This window comes from Nicotiana tomentosiformis, chromosome 9 (genome assembly GCF_000390325.3).
Source record: "Nicotiana tomentosiformis chromosome 9, ASM39032v3, whole genome shotgun sequence".
NCBI classification, from domain to species: Eukaryota; Viridiplantae; Streptophyta; class Magnoliopsida; order Solanales; family Solanaceae; genus Nicotiana; species Nicotiana tomentosiformis.
The window spans coordinates 37,365,617-37,382,444 of NC_090820.1; the positions used below are offsets into that span (position 1 = coordinate 37,365,617).

A 16,828-nucleotide genomic window follows, 5' to 3' on the forward strand; every position below is an offset into this window, starting at 1 on the left:
TAACATATCTATTATACTAATTAAATCATCAACACAAAAATTGTGCTGGGAGCCAAAATGTACATCATGGATAACTTAGGCAAAAACCAAAAGCGTAACATCCTTGTTCTTCTCACAAGGAGCCTAAAACTTCTATGATTGAATCATGGTCATCAATATATTCTAATTTACACCAATAACTAAAAAGAAGAATACAATTCATCTTAATCTTGTGTGTAGGGCTGCTTGTATCTTCAACGCATCTTGCATTTCTCTCCTTCCATAATGTCCACCAAATAGCTGCTGGGACAATTTTCCATCTGTCTTTGTTTAGGTAGAATTCCCCCCTGTATTCCAACGTTCCAGAAGTTCAAAGGTTCTTCCTGGCATTGTCCACCCAATACCCCTTAGGTTGATGAACAATTTCCACAACTGTCTGGTCACTCTACAATGTAGAAACAGATGGCCTCTCCGCATCTTGTCCACATAAATAGCATCTAGAACAAATTGGCAGTCCTCTTTTCCTAAGATTTTCCTGAGTAAGTACTGCTTTAGCCACCAACCAAGTAAAGCATGCTACTTTGTATGGTATTTAAACCTTCCATATGTGTTTCGAAGGCCATAAACTGTTTTGAGACACCTGATTCAATTTTTTGTAGGCTGAACTTAATGTATAACTTCCACTAATGTGCTTCTTCCATGAAAGAGTGTCTTCCCCCTCTTGCAATCCTCTACCTTGATCCAAGGTGTTATAGAATTCTGCAATTTTAGGCAGTTCCCAATCTTGAAGTAGTCTTCTGAATGTTAAGTTCCATACCTGAAACCCCCATACATCCTTCATTGTAGCTCTTTGTTGCTGATTCAATGTAAAAATGTCAGGGAATAAAACCTTCAAGCATCCTATTCCAAGATCCCTCACATTAAAATTCAGTTTGGATGAAAGACTTGGCCACATGTTCCTAATTGATTTCTTTAAACTGGTTCCATAACGATTCTTCACCTCCCTAGTCATCCAGAAGCCTTCTTTTCCATACTTCGCTCTTATCACCCTTCCCCATAGTGTTTGTTCTTCCCTTGTAAACCTCCACAACCACTTCATTAATAGACATTTGTTTTGCCTTCTCAAATTTCTGATTCCCAAACCCCCTTCTAGTATACTAATGGTCAACTTTTTCCATTTAACTAAGTGAAATCCTTTCTTCTCTTTATTTCCATGCCACAGGAAATTCCTTCTCATGACTTCCATTCTCCTTTCTACACTTGCAGGTAAAAAGGGAATAGGGACATCATGTAGGTTGAGAGAGCGTGTAACACAGAGTTAATAAGAACTAGTCTACCTCCCAAAGAAATGTATTGTGCTTTCCATCTGGCTAACTTTTTCTCACATCTTTCCAGAACTCCATTCCATATTTCTTTGGATTTGCTTTTTGCTCCCAAAGACATCCCCAAATAGATAGTAGGAAAAGAACCAACTTTTCCAAACTTTTTACATCTCGTAACACAAGGATAGCCATTATAAAAGAAAGAACTGAAGACAATCAGCAGTTAGCTTGAAATGTTTTCTTGGCAACTGCAATGTACAATGTATTGGCCAATATAGACTATATCAATCAATTAATCTATCAACTATGCCTCAATCAATCAGTTAAAGCTTACACTGGCCGAGATAGACTAGATGGTGATATAAACTCTGTAATCACGCACTAGAGAAGGATATCCCGCAGCGCAGCAGTTCTTCCATACCAACTTAGCTGCCCGGCGCTGCTATTCGCATAACAACCGGTATAACATAGGTTAGCCCAACCCAGTACTCTCGTAATAGGGTTGGCTCCTCGCAGTTCTCCCTTTAACACTAACAGTAGATAGGAACCGAACCGTCTCACGACATTCTATACCCAACTACCACTTGAATCGGCGAACAACCGAACCCTTGGTGAACTCTTCTCTTGGCAGCCCAGTGCAAAAAGAGTTTTGCTGTAACAACAGGTAACAAAATCAAAGTATCATACAACGCCACTATATGCAGTTGACCTTGTCAATCCTCGACTTCGCATAGCTTGCCTTACTAGAAATGCATCATCCCATTTGCCGGCATCTGCATAAATGTTAGAGAGAAGGACCCTACTAGGACCATGAGATGGCTCCACTCTTGCAAGGTTCTCTGCAGCCCTTTCTCCTATTTCTGTGTTACCATGAGTTCTACAAGCAGCTAACAATGTGCCCCATATGATGCAATCTGCCTCCATTGGCATGCTCCTTATGAGCTCTTCAGCTTCTTTCAACCTTCCTGCTCTGCCAAAAAGATCCACCATACAACCATAGTGCTTAACATTTGGTTCTACATTATACAATTTAGTCATGCTCTGGAAATGCTGTTCACCAGCCTCCACCAACCCAGCATGACAACATGCACTTAAGACTCCAATGAAGGTAATTGAATTGGGTTTAATGGTTCGCCTCAGCAAATCTGAGAAAATATCAAGAGATAAATGCGCGTGACCGTGCATTGCCAGGCCACAAATAATGGCATTCCATGGTGAGACATCAACAGCTTTCTCTCGAACTCGATTGAATACCTCTAAGGCATCATTGACGCTAGCACATTTGGCATACATGTCAATCAGTGCTGAACTCAAGTTGTCATTCAAAGGGATGGAGTTTTTGCAAATATAATCATGAGCCCATCTACCTTCTTTAAATGTTCCCAAAGTAGCAATAGAAGAGAGGACACTGACCATAGTTATTTCATTTGGTTTTACGCCACTAGCTAACATCTCACGAAAAAGCTCAAGAGCCAAATCAGGCTTCTCACTTTGTGAGTAACCAGAAATCATGGAACTCCACGAGAAAACATCTCTTGCAGGCATTTGGTCAAATAAATGTCTCGCCTCTTCAATTTTTCTATTTCTAATAAGTCCTGCTATTAGGGCATTCCAACATGCAATATGGTTCTTGTTTCCTACTTCAAATTGCAAACGAGCAAGATCCACTTCCCCGCAAGCTGCATAAAAGTGAACTATTGTTGCCTGTATAAAGTCCAAGATATCAAAACCCTTCTTCACAGCTACACCATGAAACTCCTTACCCTCATAAATACACATCACTTGTCCACATGTTGATAGAAAGTCTACAATCATAACATCATTAGGATGCAGCCCAGTATGTAGCATTTCAGAATACATTCTGACAGCCTCACTCAACCTCCCCACTTGCAAATAACCATCAATAATCGTACCCCAAGAAACCACATCTTTATCAACAATCTGTTCAAAAACCTCTCTACCTAAATCAACTAACCCAGCCTTAGTATACCCATTCAGCATTACATTCCAAGAAACCACATTTTTTTCAGGCATCTCATTAAACAACATACTAGCATCCTTTAAACACCCACTAAGACAATACAAATGAAGCAAATTGGTGGATACGTGAACGAAATCAGTAACCCCAACTTTCAACACCAACCCGTGAAGCATCTTACCCACCTCAACCCCACCACAATGCAAATAAGCTGAGATGACATTCACCATAGTCACCTCATTTGGACCAACACCAAAGTACCTCATATCCCGAAAACCCCAAATAGCCTCACTCCAAAACCCCTTCTGTACCAAACCCATTATCATAGTCGTATAAGACACACAATTTTTCTCAGGCATTTTATCAAACACCGCACGAGCTTCGTCCAAAAGCCCAAATTTTACATACCCGCACAACATTATGTTACAAGACACTGCATCTGACCTAGTACTAGCGTCAAAGATAGACTTAGCATCAGTTACTAATCCACATTTTACATAAAAAGAGATTAAGCTATTTAGGATGTAAATGTTGGATTCAAAGCCGGATTTTAAGACAAGGGAATGGAGTTGTTGGCCTCGTGTGATACAAGAATCTATTGAACAAGACTTGAAGGCTGAAACAAGTGAGAATTCGTAATTGGGTTTTTGTTTCTTGGTGATTTGGAGGTGGGGTTGGTGATTCAATGGGGTTTGTGAAGATGGTGTTTTTTGAGCTGAAGAAGAGACCCATTTTGGAGAGGGAAAAGAGAGTGAAAAGATTGGAACAAGAAGGTGAAAGGATGGCTTGTGTCTGAATCCAATGATCATCACACGATACCATGGGATGCTTTCTTGGTTTCACTCATAAACAAAATTTGGTGCCTTAAAATAAAGAGGCAAGGTCTTGTAGATCATTTGACAATTAAAATTAAAAGAATTATATTATAATTTTTTTTTTCCAATTGTGCTAAGACGTTTGAAATTTAGGGGAAAATAGTCTGTCCTTACCTTGCTTCCACTTAAATATTAAGCTCAAATTAGTGACAGAGTTTGAACAATTGTGTACAACCTTTAAAAGAATGGAGTACAATATATTTTGGTTTTTAAGCAACAAACAATTGTGTACAACCTTTAAGCAGACAAACATTTTGTTAGGTTAACTAGAGAAAAACAAACAAGTCATTTAACACCTTTGACCTCATTCACGTATTCACAAACAACATAACTTTGGCGAATTATTTGTTCTGGTTAGAAGTTCTATCAAAAAATTAAAATGCTCAATGGATCGATTTTGTTTGTGCAAATTGCAAAACAGAGTCAACTAGTGGAGTTCATCCATATATAGGAAATTCTAGAAAATTAACTTGTATATTGTAATCATCAATAGAGTGAACTTCCTTAAGAGATGACTATGGGTATAGTTCAGGCACACTGAAATTCTAATAGGAGTATAAGCCATGCCAATATTGTCATGAGCTAACCTTTGATATTGACTGTGAAAAATTCCAAATAATATTATGGGTTCGAATCTGAATTTGATTTACTAGTCCACTATTTGTACTTATTTAGTAAAAAATTTAACACATACAGAATTTGAGCCAAACTAGGTTAGGATGACTTAAAAGTAGTTGTTCATAGAACAAGTGGAAAAGTTGTTTAAACGGTTCAAACTCTTAGCTGACTGAAACAACAATAACAACACAATATAATCCCACTAATGGGGTTTGAGGAGGGTAGTTTGTACGCAGAACTTACCCCTACCCTAGGGCAGAGAGGCTGTTTCCGATAGACCCTCGGCTCCCTCCCTCCAAGAACTCCCCACCTTGCTCTTGGGGTGACTCGAACTCACAACCTCTTGGTTGGAAATGGAGGGTGTTCACCACTAGAGCAACCCACTCTTGTCTGACTGAAAGATAATACTATATGTCAAACGTAGGAATTTTTTTTATAAGAATGAACATGCCGAGAGGAAAATTAAGAAGAGAGCACCATTCCAACACTTTCAGCAACCTGGCAAGTAATGAGGGAGGAAAGATAGGTCATCCCTTATTTGATAATGTGACTGCGAATTATGTAATATTCATGTTCTATGGTATACGCTTCTTGAGGAAAGAAGAAAAAGTTCTGGCTATAGTTTGTACACATTGAGCATTGTTCTAAAGTAAGTGTCAATGGGATTTTAAAAAAAAATGGTTCTGAACAACAATATCAATCTCCCATGCTTCTGAAATTCAGAAGGTAACGAATTAGATCCTGATGTGCGATGATCAACATTCAGCGATTATCTGCTTTACCATTAAGTGCCAGAGTCCTGCAGTAGATCAACAAATTTATCGGTCAGTCATCGTGGAAACAGTAATGACCAAAAGAAAATAAGTTATAACACTTGATGGACCAAGTCACAGACCCCACTTATGGGAGTACACTGGGTCTGTTGTTGTTGTTGTTGTACTTGATGTACCATTGTTCTTTTAATGTAATGAGGGGAGTATTTGAGAGTACTATCAATATTTTTTTTTAACAAATAAAATTCCAAATCAGTCAATCATCACCATTTTCAATATAATTCCATCAAATACGATCTTCTTCAAATTTCAGACTCAGGCCAAATTTAACTCTTACAGGTCTTGTGAATCTATTGAGCGCTTTTCTGGGACAAAGGACAGGTCAATCGCAACAGAAAACAATCGAGCAAAAGCCAAATTCATCAAATTTCCAAGGAACTAAACGACTTGAGAGCTTGCCAAAACTAAAACAGATCAGAATGTATATCAAGTTATCTGCTACAAAAAACAGTTAAAACGAATTAATAGACTTATCAAAACAGTCAGACATATTACTTATCAGAATGGTAGTTACTAGTTAGACATATTTATACCGAGTCCAACAAAAAACTTCAAAACGAACGACTAGTAAGATTGCCACAGTCAAAAACTCTGTAGGACTTTCCGTCTCTCTATTATTTCTCAATAGACTAACCCTTCCAACTGCCTCTTGATATTCGATCCCACTATAAGGCACTGTGTAACCCGTGACTTGATAAAATATGACATAGCTATGTAAAAAACCAACATAGATAAAACATATTCCTATAGCATCAGATCACCTGATGACAATATTAAAGGATGTTCTACCTGCTGCAATATGCTAAAGATTCGTTGTCAACTTCGTTTAATCACAAACCTTGACTTTGGATCTTCAACGAAGAACTTAGCATATTAAATTTCTAAAAATACAGGTGCACCATTAGAAAGCAATATCATAACACTATCAACTGAGGAGAAAGAATCTGGGCCATCACCAAGTGTTTATTAAAATTCATCACTACCACCAATACAGAAATCCTATATACTGACAGAGCGGCCAACTGCCAAATCCTCAACTGGTTCAGTTAGTCTTAAATTGATGACCAACATTATTAGAGCTGAAAGGAATCATCTAAGTATTAGGTAAGCATAAATGAAGGGCACCAGCAGGGATCTGCTTTTTCTTACATCATGATTCTCACAAGCACAGATAGAACAATGATTCATATATTAATCATCCATGGCATTCCATCTACACCATAAAGGCTATGGGAATTTGAGATAGTATGAATTGCCTACTGATTGGTGGAAATGACTTACTACTTGTACAAAGGAATGTACTCCTAGGAATCTTGGATTCTGACCTTTGAATAATGCAATCATATTCTTATAGGTTAACAAAAGATAATGTCAGATATATTTTAATAGATCCTACAAACCTGACTCTAGTGGCATTATATTTGTAGAAAACTTCATTACTGAAATGCAATTCCTTTGAAAAAAGAAAAAGAAAAAAGATATAAAATCATCAAGGACTATAACGAACATGTTAAATATACACTAGAATTCCCAATTGGCTGAGCATTAAGAAATAAAAGAATGTAATACTTGTGGAAGTCCACCCCCGCTACCAATCCACGTTCAGCCTGAAGACTGCAAAGTATCCCTTAGAACATCTGCAATCTTGTCTACATCACTATAAAATTGGCACTCCAAAGTACTAACACCACCATTGGAAAACAAACAATCTTTGAAGCCCTAAAAGTTTAACCTTCTCTAATGAATTAGCAAATCTATAAGATATTTCGCTGCTGCATCAAACGTGCATTAAACTTAGGGTTATATATACAGAAATGCAATATCTTACAAGTTAATACTTGCAGTTGCAACAAACTTTACACTCACTTCTCATAAATTTGGACAATAGATTTGCACACACACATTTTACTTGCTATTCCTAAAATGTCAACCCCATACTTCAAACTAGGTCAATCAAGAAAAAAAGATGTTTAAAAGGTCATAAGATGGGAGCAATATGAACCATAACACTAGTCGGTTCCTAATACTTTCCTTTTTTGTTTAGTAATAGGACACTATTCCTTCAAAGAAAGGATATATAAATGTCATAAGCATATGCACAACAGTACAAAGACCAGTCTCAAGGGTAAGAATAATGGGAAGAAATCCAACAAAGTTCTCACAATCATGGGTTGACATTAGGAACTTAATTTGAGGCGATACTTACCTTTTTATGATCGAGAGTTTCACTGTTTTCTGTTTCAAAGCTCTCCACTTAAATACTAGACTAAGCTCACCAGCCAAAATTCAATCGCATAACGAGTGCCTACCTCTTGAAGGTTTAGTGGAAACAGCCTCTCTACATTCACTGCAGGGGTAACGTCTGCGTATTCACTACCCTCCCAAGACCCGACTTGTGGGATTATATTGGGATTTGGGTGTGTTGTTGTTGTTTGTTGTTGTATAACGAGTGCCTACTACACATCTCGCCTTATAACACATTTACCATAGAACCAAAGCCCCGGGGGCTACCTTGAGTCTACACTCGTTTACCCTAGTTATGGATGAATTAATTAATAGCATACAAGATGAATCTTCATGCTATATGTTATTTGCAAATGGTATGAGTTAATTGACGAAACTAATGAAGACGACAATGAAAAGCTGAAATTTTGGGGGACATTCTAAAAGGTAAGGGTTTCAAGATGAGCAAAAACAAGACAAATTATATAGATAATATGTCAAGAGAAGGTTGTTTGGATGGTTTAGCATACCCTACGTATGTAGACCTTCATATGCACTCTCCATAGGTTCGACACAATCAATGTTTTAAAAGGCATTTTCGGGGCGAGCCCTGGGGTGAGGCGTACCAAAAACGCCCTGAGGCGATGGTGTGGGGCGAAAGTCTGAAGAGGCGTACGCCTAGCAATTCAGAGCGTACGCCCGGGCGTTTGAGGCGCAAGCCCCAGAGACTTTCAAATTAAAACAAAATTTGTTGAATAAATCCATATAATACCCAAATTCTCAAAAGTCAACTTGGTAATTACTCAAAAATTTTAAAAAGGAACTTAAATGTATTAAATTTAAAAGTCAAGACCTTTTTTATTGATTGAAGCCCTAATTCGTGGTCTTTCCCAATTCTTTATCTTGTCCGCTAGTCTGCTAATATCTCCCAAAAGCAACGAATATTCAATTTTTTTTACAAATACAAAGAGAACTCCATTCTATTTCATAGCAGCAAGTTCAAAGTTCAAATTGCAGGTTAGTCATCATTTTTGTTCCTCCATATAGAAAACTTTATTCTTTTCGACTCAAGTTACTTGGGCTTCTAAGTAGCGTATAATAAATTGTTTTGACTAGTTTTTTGTGGGGATGAAACACATCTATATATATATTTTTCACATATTTATAATTTTCTTCAATTTTTATGCAATTTTACATGTTTATAAATATTTACTGTAATTATATTATTTTATACAACAACAATAACACACTCATTATAATACCACAAGTGGGGTCTGGGAAGGGTAGTGTGTACGCAGACCTTACCCCTACCTGGAGAGGTGGAGAGGCTGTTTCCGATATACCCTCGGCTCAAGATAAGGTAGAAAGGAAGAAAAGGGAAGAAGAGGAAGAAGAAAAAGGTGGGAGAAAGAAAGACGAGGGAGACAAAAGACGATAAGGAAAAAGAGGAGAAAAAGTAGCATCAGATAGTAACACTCAGGGAGCAATAATTTCCGGTAAAAGGGAGAAAGAATAGCATCAAATAGTGTTCAGGGAGCAACAATTTCCAGTAGTAATTTTCAAAAACAATGGACGTGGTTGCTAAGTACCAGATATAATAACAAACTAAAAGGAAGTAACTTTCAACCAACAACAAGAATATTACTAGGGGCGTAAGCCCCTAGTAATATTAAAAATTATTTTAAAATATTAAAATACCTATGGAGACGCCCCTAGCCTCGGGGCTTACGCCTCGCTGAGGCATATGTAAAATGCCTCGATTTACGCCCATGCTTTTTAAAACACCGGACACAATGATGATTAAAGGTACTAAAAGGGGAAGGGTATATCAAAAATCACATTGAAGGGACATTTTCTCAAAATATGTACTATCTCAGATTCGTTACAGACTTAATTAAGGACAAAAACTTATGGAATCAAAGGATTCGTATTTGTTATGCCAATTAGCTGGGATTAAAGCTCTGTTATTATTGTTATACGTATATCAAATTGGTGTTTGACAGGACTCAATGTAGGGATATATGTAACTTATCAAAAGAAAATAAAAGAAAGTACGGATATGTGAAAGATGTTTCAGTGAATCCCTCGTTTGCCTCGAAAGATAAATCATTAGTATCTGAATGAAATAGACCTGAATAGAGCAGAATGGATTCAAAGGATTCATAAGTCGGTTCCACCTAGTTTGTTATTAAGACAATTATGATGTAGTTGATTGACTGATCTCTTTGACAAGTCGTTGCCATTGAGTCAACTAGTAATCTTACAATCACTAGCTAATGTATTTCTTCTCGTCTATAGATGCTTTGATGGATATAGTTATCCAATACATGTAATGGTGAGAGGTAGCAAGTACCCGGTAGATTAATCGAGATACGCGCAAGCTAGCCGAACTTAATCACTTTGTTAATGGACATAATCAATAAGCAACAAACTCATAGATAACTAGCTTTAATTCTCACTACACTTCGTTATCTAACATCTTGACCCTTAGTAGCCAGCCAGAAGCAAAAAAACCCTACAAAATGGAAGCCACATTATCCCAATTTATAGATCTCTCATCCCTGTAAAACTCTTACTACCTCATCATCATTTTTCTTTCTTCTTTTTTAATTGTTATATACAAGTCTTATCACCGTCATTCACAATACAAACCAGCACAGCACCTTTTCATCTATGATTGATTATATGACCATTACAGGTTTCTTTGTCCAATCAGTTAAAATGAACCACTTCTTTCAAAGTACAATCATCTATACATATAAGCAATGAGACTGAACCATTACACAATAAACAAAAAGTAAATACTTAAAGCAAAACAGAAGCTACTTACTTCTTGTGGCGACGCCCTCGTTTAGCACCCCAACCTTCAAGTTTAGCGACAGGACACCCACATTTAGACCTAAACAACAACACTGCACGTCCATTGGGGGGTGCCATTTTCCTCAACTCCGCCCTTAAACACTCATAATCCGGGTTATTCTCACTCCCACCTTTCCAAGGCAACTCATTAATCTCTCTCACAGCTTTACTACTACTACTACTACTACTACTACTACTACTACTACTATCACCCCCACCAGATCTCAAAAAGCACTCTTCACCCTGCAATTGCAAGTCAAATTCCATAGCCCTTCTCAACCCTTTACACCCAGGTTTCCCACATTTCCTCGATCTAAAAAACCCGAAAAACCCACAACAGATCTCGAATGAAATCACCACCACGAAGAAAACAACGAAGAAGAACGCGTAAAAGATGTACTGGGTTGTCAAAACGTCGACGTTTATGGTAAGTGGGTAGGGAAAAAGGAGGGAAAGGGAATTGAAGATGTAAGAGAAGTAGGAGATTATGAGGAAAGTGCCAGAGAAGAGAACAAGAATGAAGATGAGAAGATCAAGAGTAGCTGAAGGGGAGTGATTACAGAGGGAGGAAGAGGAGGGGCAATTTGGGGAATTTGGATTTGAGGGCTTTTTGAGGGGTTTGGAGAGGGAAGAAGAAGAAGAAGAAGAAGAAGAAGAAGGGGGAGCCATGGTAATGGAGGAAGAGAGGAGGTGATGGTGCATGTTAGAAAAAGGGTGGGTGGTGGGGTGGGGGAGAGTAGGGGGTGGGTTGGTCATTAGGGGGAGGGGTTTTGTTTTTCAGGTGGAAAAGAGGAAGAGGAAAGTGCGTATGATAGCATATTGTAGTTCACGTTAGTGGCGTATGTTATCATTCGATCAATTACAAAATTTTGCCACTTTAATAATTGTCCAATAATTATAAAAAGGAAATGTAATTGTCCAATAATTAAGCGTGATTTCTTTTCCATAAGAGTTGTCTTTATTTTCAAGGAGTTTTCATTTGCAACTAAAATATACTAGTAACATTTATAAACCTCTACATGTATTCCTTATAATTCTTGTAAAAAAGATTCTTGGAATTTATGGCTAAAAATTCCAATCTTTGTAATAAAAGAATCCATGAGAAACTTGCTTGGTGTTTAAAGTATGTAATATATTGCGATACACTCTTTTTAATACTGAAAAGTAAGTGAAGCTTTCATTTCTTAAAATTAAAATAATTGTCACGGTCTAAATCTCAACATGTCGTGATAGCGTCTATCACAGTACTAGGCAAGCTGATAGTCACAAAATAACTACACATTTTAATTTTAAAAGCATGATATATTGAGTTTAACAGTAAAAATAAATCTCATAAATAACTGAAAGGAATAACTGCGACTCAAATACAAAATCCCCAAAGATCCGGGTATCACCGAGTACGTGAGCTACTAAATGACAACACAGTTAAAACTTCTAATACAACTGTCTGAAAAGGCAGAACAATACTAAAAAAACTAAAAAAGAAGGAGAGTCGAGGTATGCGGACGCCAAAGCAGCTACCTCAAAAGTCTCCAAGCAGGTACTATTCCGAGTTTAATAACCACTGGGTTCAGATGTACCCGGATCTGCACACGAAGTACACATTGTAGTATGAGTACAACCGATTCAATGTACTCAATAAGTAACAGGACTAACCTTGAGCTGAAAGTAGTGACGAGCTCAGGTAGGTACAATCCAAATCTAGATAAAACAGTACGGATATGACAGGAAAATGACAGTAACAACTCAGAGAAAATCTCATAATCAGTTGTACACAGTACAAAAATATTGACATGCTTTCAAGTTCAGTAGTTTAGGCTCAATACTGATAAAATATGCCAAGTTTAGCTAACGTGAGAAATGTCACATCTTTATGTCTACATGTCAAATATGCATGTCACCTGTAATGCAACACATAAATAAACTCATATACTCATGCTCTCGGAGTATTTAACCCTACTCAGCATGCGCAATCACTCAGCACTCCCAATCACTCAACACTCTAAATCACTCGGCACTCGTACTCGGCACTCGCACTCAGCACTCAACGGTACATGCGCTCATTGCTAGTATGTTAGACTTCGGAGGGGCAGATCCTACCCGAGCGCTAATATAAGCCAACATGGCATGATGCGGCGTGCAACCCGATCCCATAAATATCACTCACAATCAGGCCCTCGGCCTCACTCAATCATCAATCTCTCCAGTCTTTCGGGCTCACATATCTCATGTCAATCAGCCCAAATAATGATACATGATGTAACAATAAATGATAACAGAGATTGAGATATGATATGCAAATGATGAAAGCGACTGAGTACATAACTGCAATTTAAGCAAATAACTCAACAATAAAAACAACCTCCGTAGGTCCCAACAGTTCCATCATATAGCCTAAACATGATTTCTAATATGGGTCACAACTCAATTTCTCTAATACATGAAGATTATTTGAATAATAACAAGATTGGGTAACTATATAGTTCCACAGAATCAACCGAGTCACACTTACTACGATGCACGCCCACATGCCCGTCACCTAGCATGTGTGTCACCTCAACACTACATAACATGTAGTTCAGGGATTCATACCCTCAGTATCAAGTTTAGAAGTGTTACTTACCTCGAATCGCGCAAACCTCTACTCCAACAAGCCCTTACTTCGCGAATCGGCCTCCGAACGACTCGAATCTAGCCACAAATAACTTAATACAATCAATACCAGCTATAGGAATCAATTCCATTCGATAAAGTTAAGTTCTTTAACAAAAGTCAAAAAGTCAACCCAAAAAGTCAATCCTGGACCCACGTCTCGGAATCCAACAAAATTTAAAAACTCCAAACACCCATTCAACAACAAGCCCAACCATACCAAAATCATCCAACTCCGGTCACAGATCGCCTTTCAAATCTCCAAAATTCAGTCTATGAAGTTTCACGAATTTTCCAACTCAAAACACTAATTAAATGACAAAAAGAACAATAGATTCATGTATAATAGCCAAATCCGAGTTAGAATCATTTACCTCGATAAATTCTTTGAAAATCCCTCTAAAAATCGCCACAAACTGAGCTCTATAGATCAAAAGATGAAGAATGAAATTAAACCCTCGAACTCACCCTTTTCTACCCAATAATCTCGCACCTGCGGTTCACTAAACCGCTTCTACAGTCCCGCATGTACGCCCAAAATTCCACTTTTGCATTCTCCCACAAGATCCCCCCTGGCTTCTCTTCTGCGGACCAGACTCCACTCCTGCGGAGTCGCACCTGCGACCTCGCCTCCGCTTTTGCAGAGACTCCTGCCCCTCGCCACATTCGCATTTGTGCTCCACTTTCCGCATCTACGATCCCGCAAATGCGAACAAATCCTCGCACCTGCACATCCCCTCAACCACAACGAAATCCGCATTTGCGATGCCATGACCGCTTCTGCGGTCACGCACCTGCAACCAATTCTTCGTAGGTGCGATCGCACCAGACCTGCAGTTCTTCAACACTTCCTTAAGTCCAAACTCCAATCCAAATCACTCCCGAGGCCCCCGGGACCTCATTCAAACCTACCCAATAGGTCCTAAAATATGATACGAATTTAGTCGAAATCTCAAATCATATCAAACAACATAAAAAATACGAATTGCACCCCAGTTCAAGCCTAATGAAAATAATGGATTTTCAACTTCTACAATCAATGTTGAAACATATCAACCCAACTCCGATTGACCTCAAATTTGCACACAAGTCATAAATGATACAATAGACCTATTTCAACTTTCGGAACTAAAATTCGAGTTCGGTAACAACAAAGTCAACTCTCGGTCAAATTTCTCAACTCTCCAAACTTCATTTTTTCCAACTTTCGCCAATTCAAGTCAAAATCATCTACGGACCTTCAAATCAATATCCAGACACACTCCTAAGTCTAAAATTATAATACGGAGCTAACGGAACCATCAAAACTCCATTCCGGGGTCATTTAAATATAAGTCAACATCCGGTCAACTCTTACAACTTAGGTTTTCAACCGTGAGACTAAGTGTCCCAATTCATTCCGAAACATCCCCGAAACCAAACCAACTACCTTGACAAGTCAATTAACAACAAACGAACATAGAATAAGCAGTAAATAGGAGAACAATACTCAAAACGACCGCCAGATCGTTACAATTTTATACGATATAATCTAAAAGAATCTGATGAGAAAGATGCTATTCCTTTCCACAAGAAACAATTACGCTAATTTTTTTTTTATCTATGTTCATTGAAATGAATAAATAACATCCACGTTTTCCAACTAAATCCTTTGAACTAGGATCAAATAAGTTAATTTGTTTATTTATTTTCATTAAAATGAATAAGAAACATTCTCCTTCCCAACAATCAAAATTTTGAGATTCTGGCTCTGCTCTATTATTTTTGGCTCCAATATCAATACACCTGCAGATGAATGACACGTGTCTATATAATTATGAAGGACTGAGATTTTTTTTTAATTTATTCTTGTATTTTTGGTTATTCTCCATCTTTGAGGACCAGAGCAAGAAGGAACTTGTCGGCGTCAAATTTTTTATCCTTCTAATGTACTTATCTCATGCCAATACCAAACCAATCATTCTCTTCCATGAAAGCACAAACATAACAAAGAGTGCCACAAAACAAACAGTTATCGAGTGTATTGTATTCTTATAAAAAATTATATATATGAATTAATTGTTTAATAGAATAAAATTTGGTTAGCTTTTTATATATAGAAAATCAGTAATTAATGCCATTAATTAATAAAATAAAAAATCAGTGCACTAGGTATATGTTTTGTCATACTCAAAGTAATAGTCAGTTGAAACTATTACTGTTTCTGTTCGGGTTCGCAAAAGATGAAGAATAACAAAAAATACAAGAATAAATAAAAAAGTAATTTCAGTCCTTCATAATTATATGAACACGTGTTATCAATCTGCATGTGTATTAATGTTTAATGTTTATTGGAGCCAAAAGTAACGGAGCAGCCGAACCCTTACGTAAAGGTATAAGTGCATGAAACTCCTATTTTCAAGCCGTTGATGATTGGTATATGTGTTATTGTCTCCATACCAAAAAAGGTAACGAGTATTACAAGTTAGAAAAAACTTACCACATCTGGTGCATGAACCAAAGTATTAAGTAAATCACATGTATCATTTAAATAAGATTTATATATTAAATATAATTAATTATATATAATTTCACCTCGATTTATTATTTGATCACAATAAATTAATATTATTTGGTGTAGGCATCAGATCGAATTATCTTTTCAATTGTATCATTTGATGTTATTATTATTGATCGATTTGAGTCTATTCCTTCCTTCCAGCATTTAAAGTTGAAGACATAAACCCCAAATTATTACTTTTTATTATTGTTATTATAAGATTAAGATAATTAATTTTCCAATCCTAATCATTAAGCGCCTTTCGCTTTCCATAATATTGCTTTGCCGAATTCCTTGTACATTTGGCCAATAGGGAAAGAAGTTGGTAAAAAGAGGAATTGCAAGATTCTTAAGTTCACTCTCAGGTCACAATAAGTTGGGCCACTTGGGCGGGTGGATTGGGGGGAGAGGGATTAAGGGAATAATTAATAAGTGTGGTCCTCGAAATCAAGATTATATTAGAATAACGAATTAAATTGTACGAGAAATAGGGATTAAGACAGGGGTAACTTTAGTTAGATTTCATTTATGGGAGGTGTAATTTGGGTAAGGACCGAATTTATGGACCTCATGTAGAATCACTTCATTGGCTTTTTAGCATTTACTGCTTCAACACAACTCCCAATATCCACGCTCTATATATTCTTTTTCTTTCTTTTTTTTTCTCTCTTTTTTTTTGTGTGTGTGTGGGAGGGGGGGGGGGGAGGGGGGTGCGGGGGGATGGGTGGTGAGAAGAGAAGGATCAAGGATCAAGTTCTTTGATGTTCTGTACATATATTTATTTTTGTAAAAATGATAAAACAACGTTCAAAAAATGGATAAAAAATAGGAGTACTAAAGTTTAAGATGTACCCGTTGACAGTATAAAATTTAGGGCGGTTTATGGGTCGATTCAGTCGGTTTTGAGTATTATCGGCTCACATTATCGATTTGTAAATGTACTGATCCCA

General features: G+C 37.3%; 2 protein-coding genes across 2 annotated transcripts; both read right to left on the minus strand.

Moving 5' to 3' along the window:
* Positions 1 to 40: 40 nt before the first annotated feature.
* LOC104109640 (pentatricopeptide repeat-containing protein At5g19020, mitochondrial) lies at positions 41 to 4,183 on the minus strand. The gene has a single exon (XM_009618992.4). It carries the CDS (start codon positions 4,086 to 4,088, stop codon positions 1,983 to 1,985), a length of 2,106 nt encoding a protein of 701 aa, XP_009617287.1. The 5' UTR covers positions 4,089 to 4,183; the 3' UTR covers positions 41 to 1,982.
* A 1,088-nt stretch (positions 4,184 to 5,271) lies between these two features.
* On the minus strand, positions 5,272 to 11,439 carry LOC104109641 (uncharacterized protein At5g19025). The gene is made up of 2 exons (XM_009618993.4): positions 10,659 to 11,439; positions 5,272 to 5,571 (listed from the first exon to the last, which is right to left on the minus strand). Exons 1-2 carry the CDS (start codon positions 11,387 to 11,389, stop codon positions 5,535 to 5,537), a joined length of 768 nt encoding a protein of 255 aa, XP_009617288.2. The 5' UTR covers positions 11,390 to 11,439; the 3' UTR covers positions 5,272 to 5,534.
* Positions 11,440 to 16,828: the final 5,389 nt, after the last annotated feature.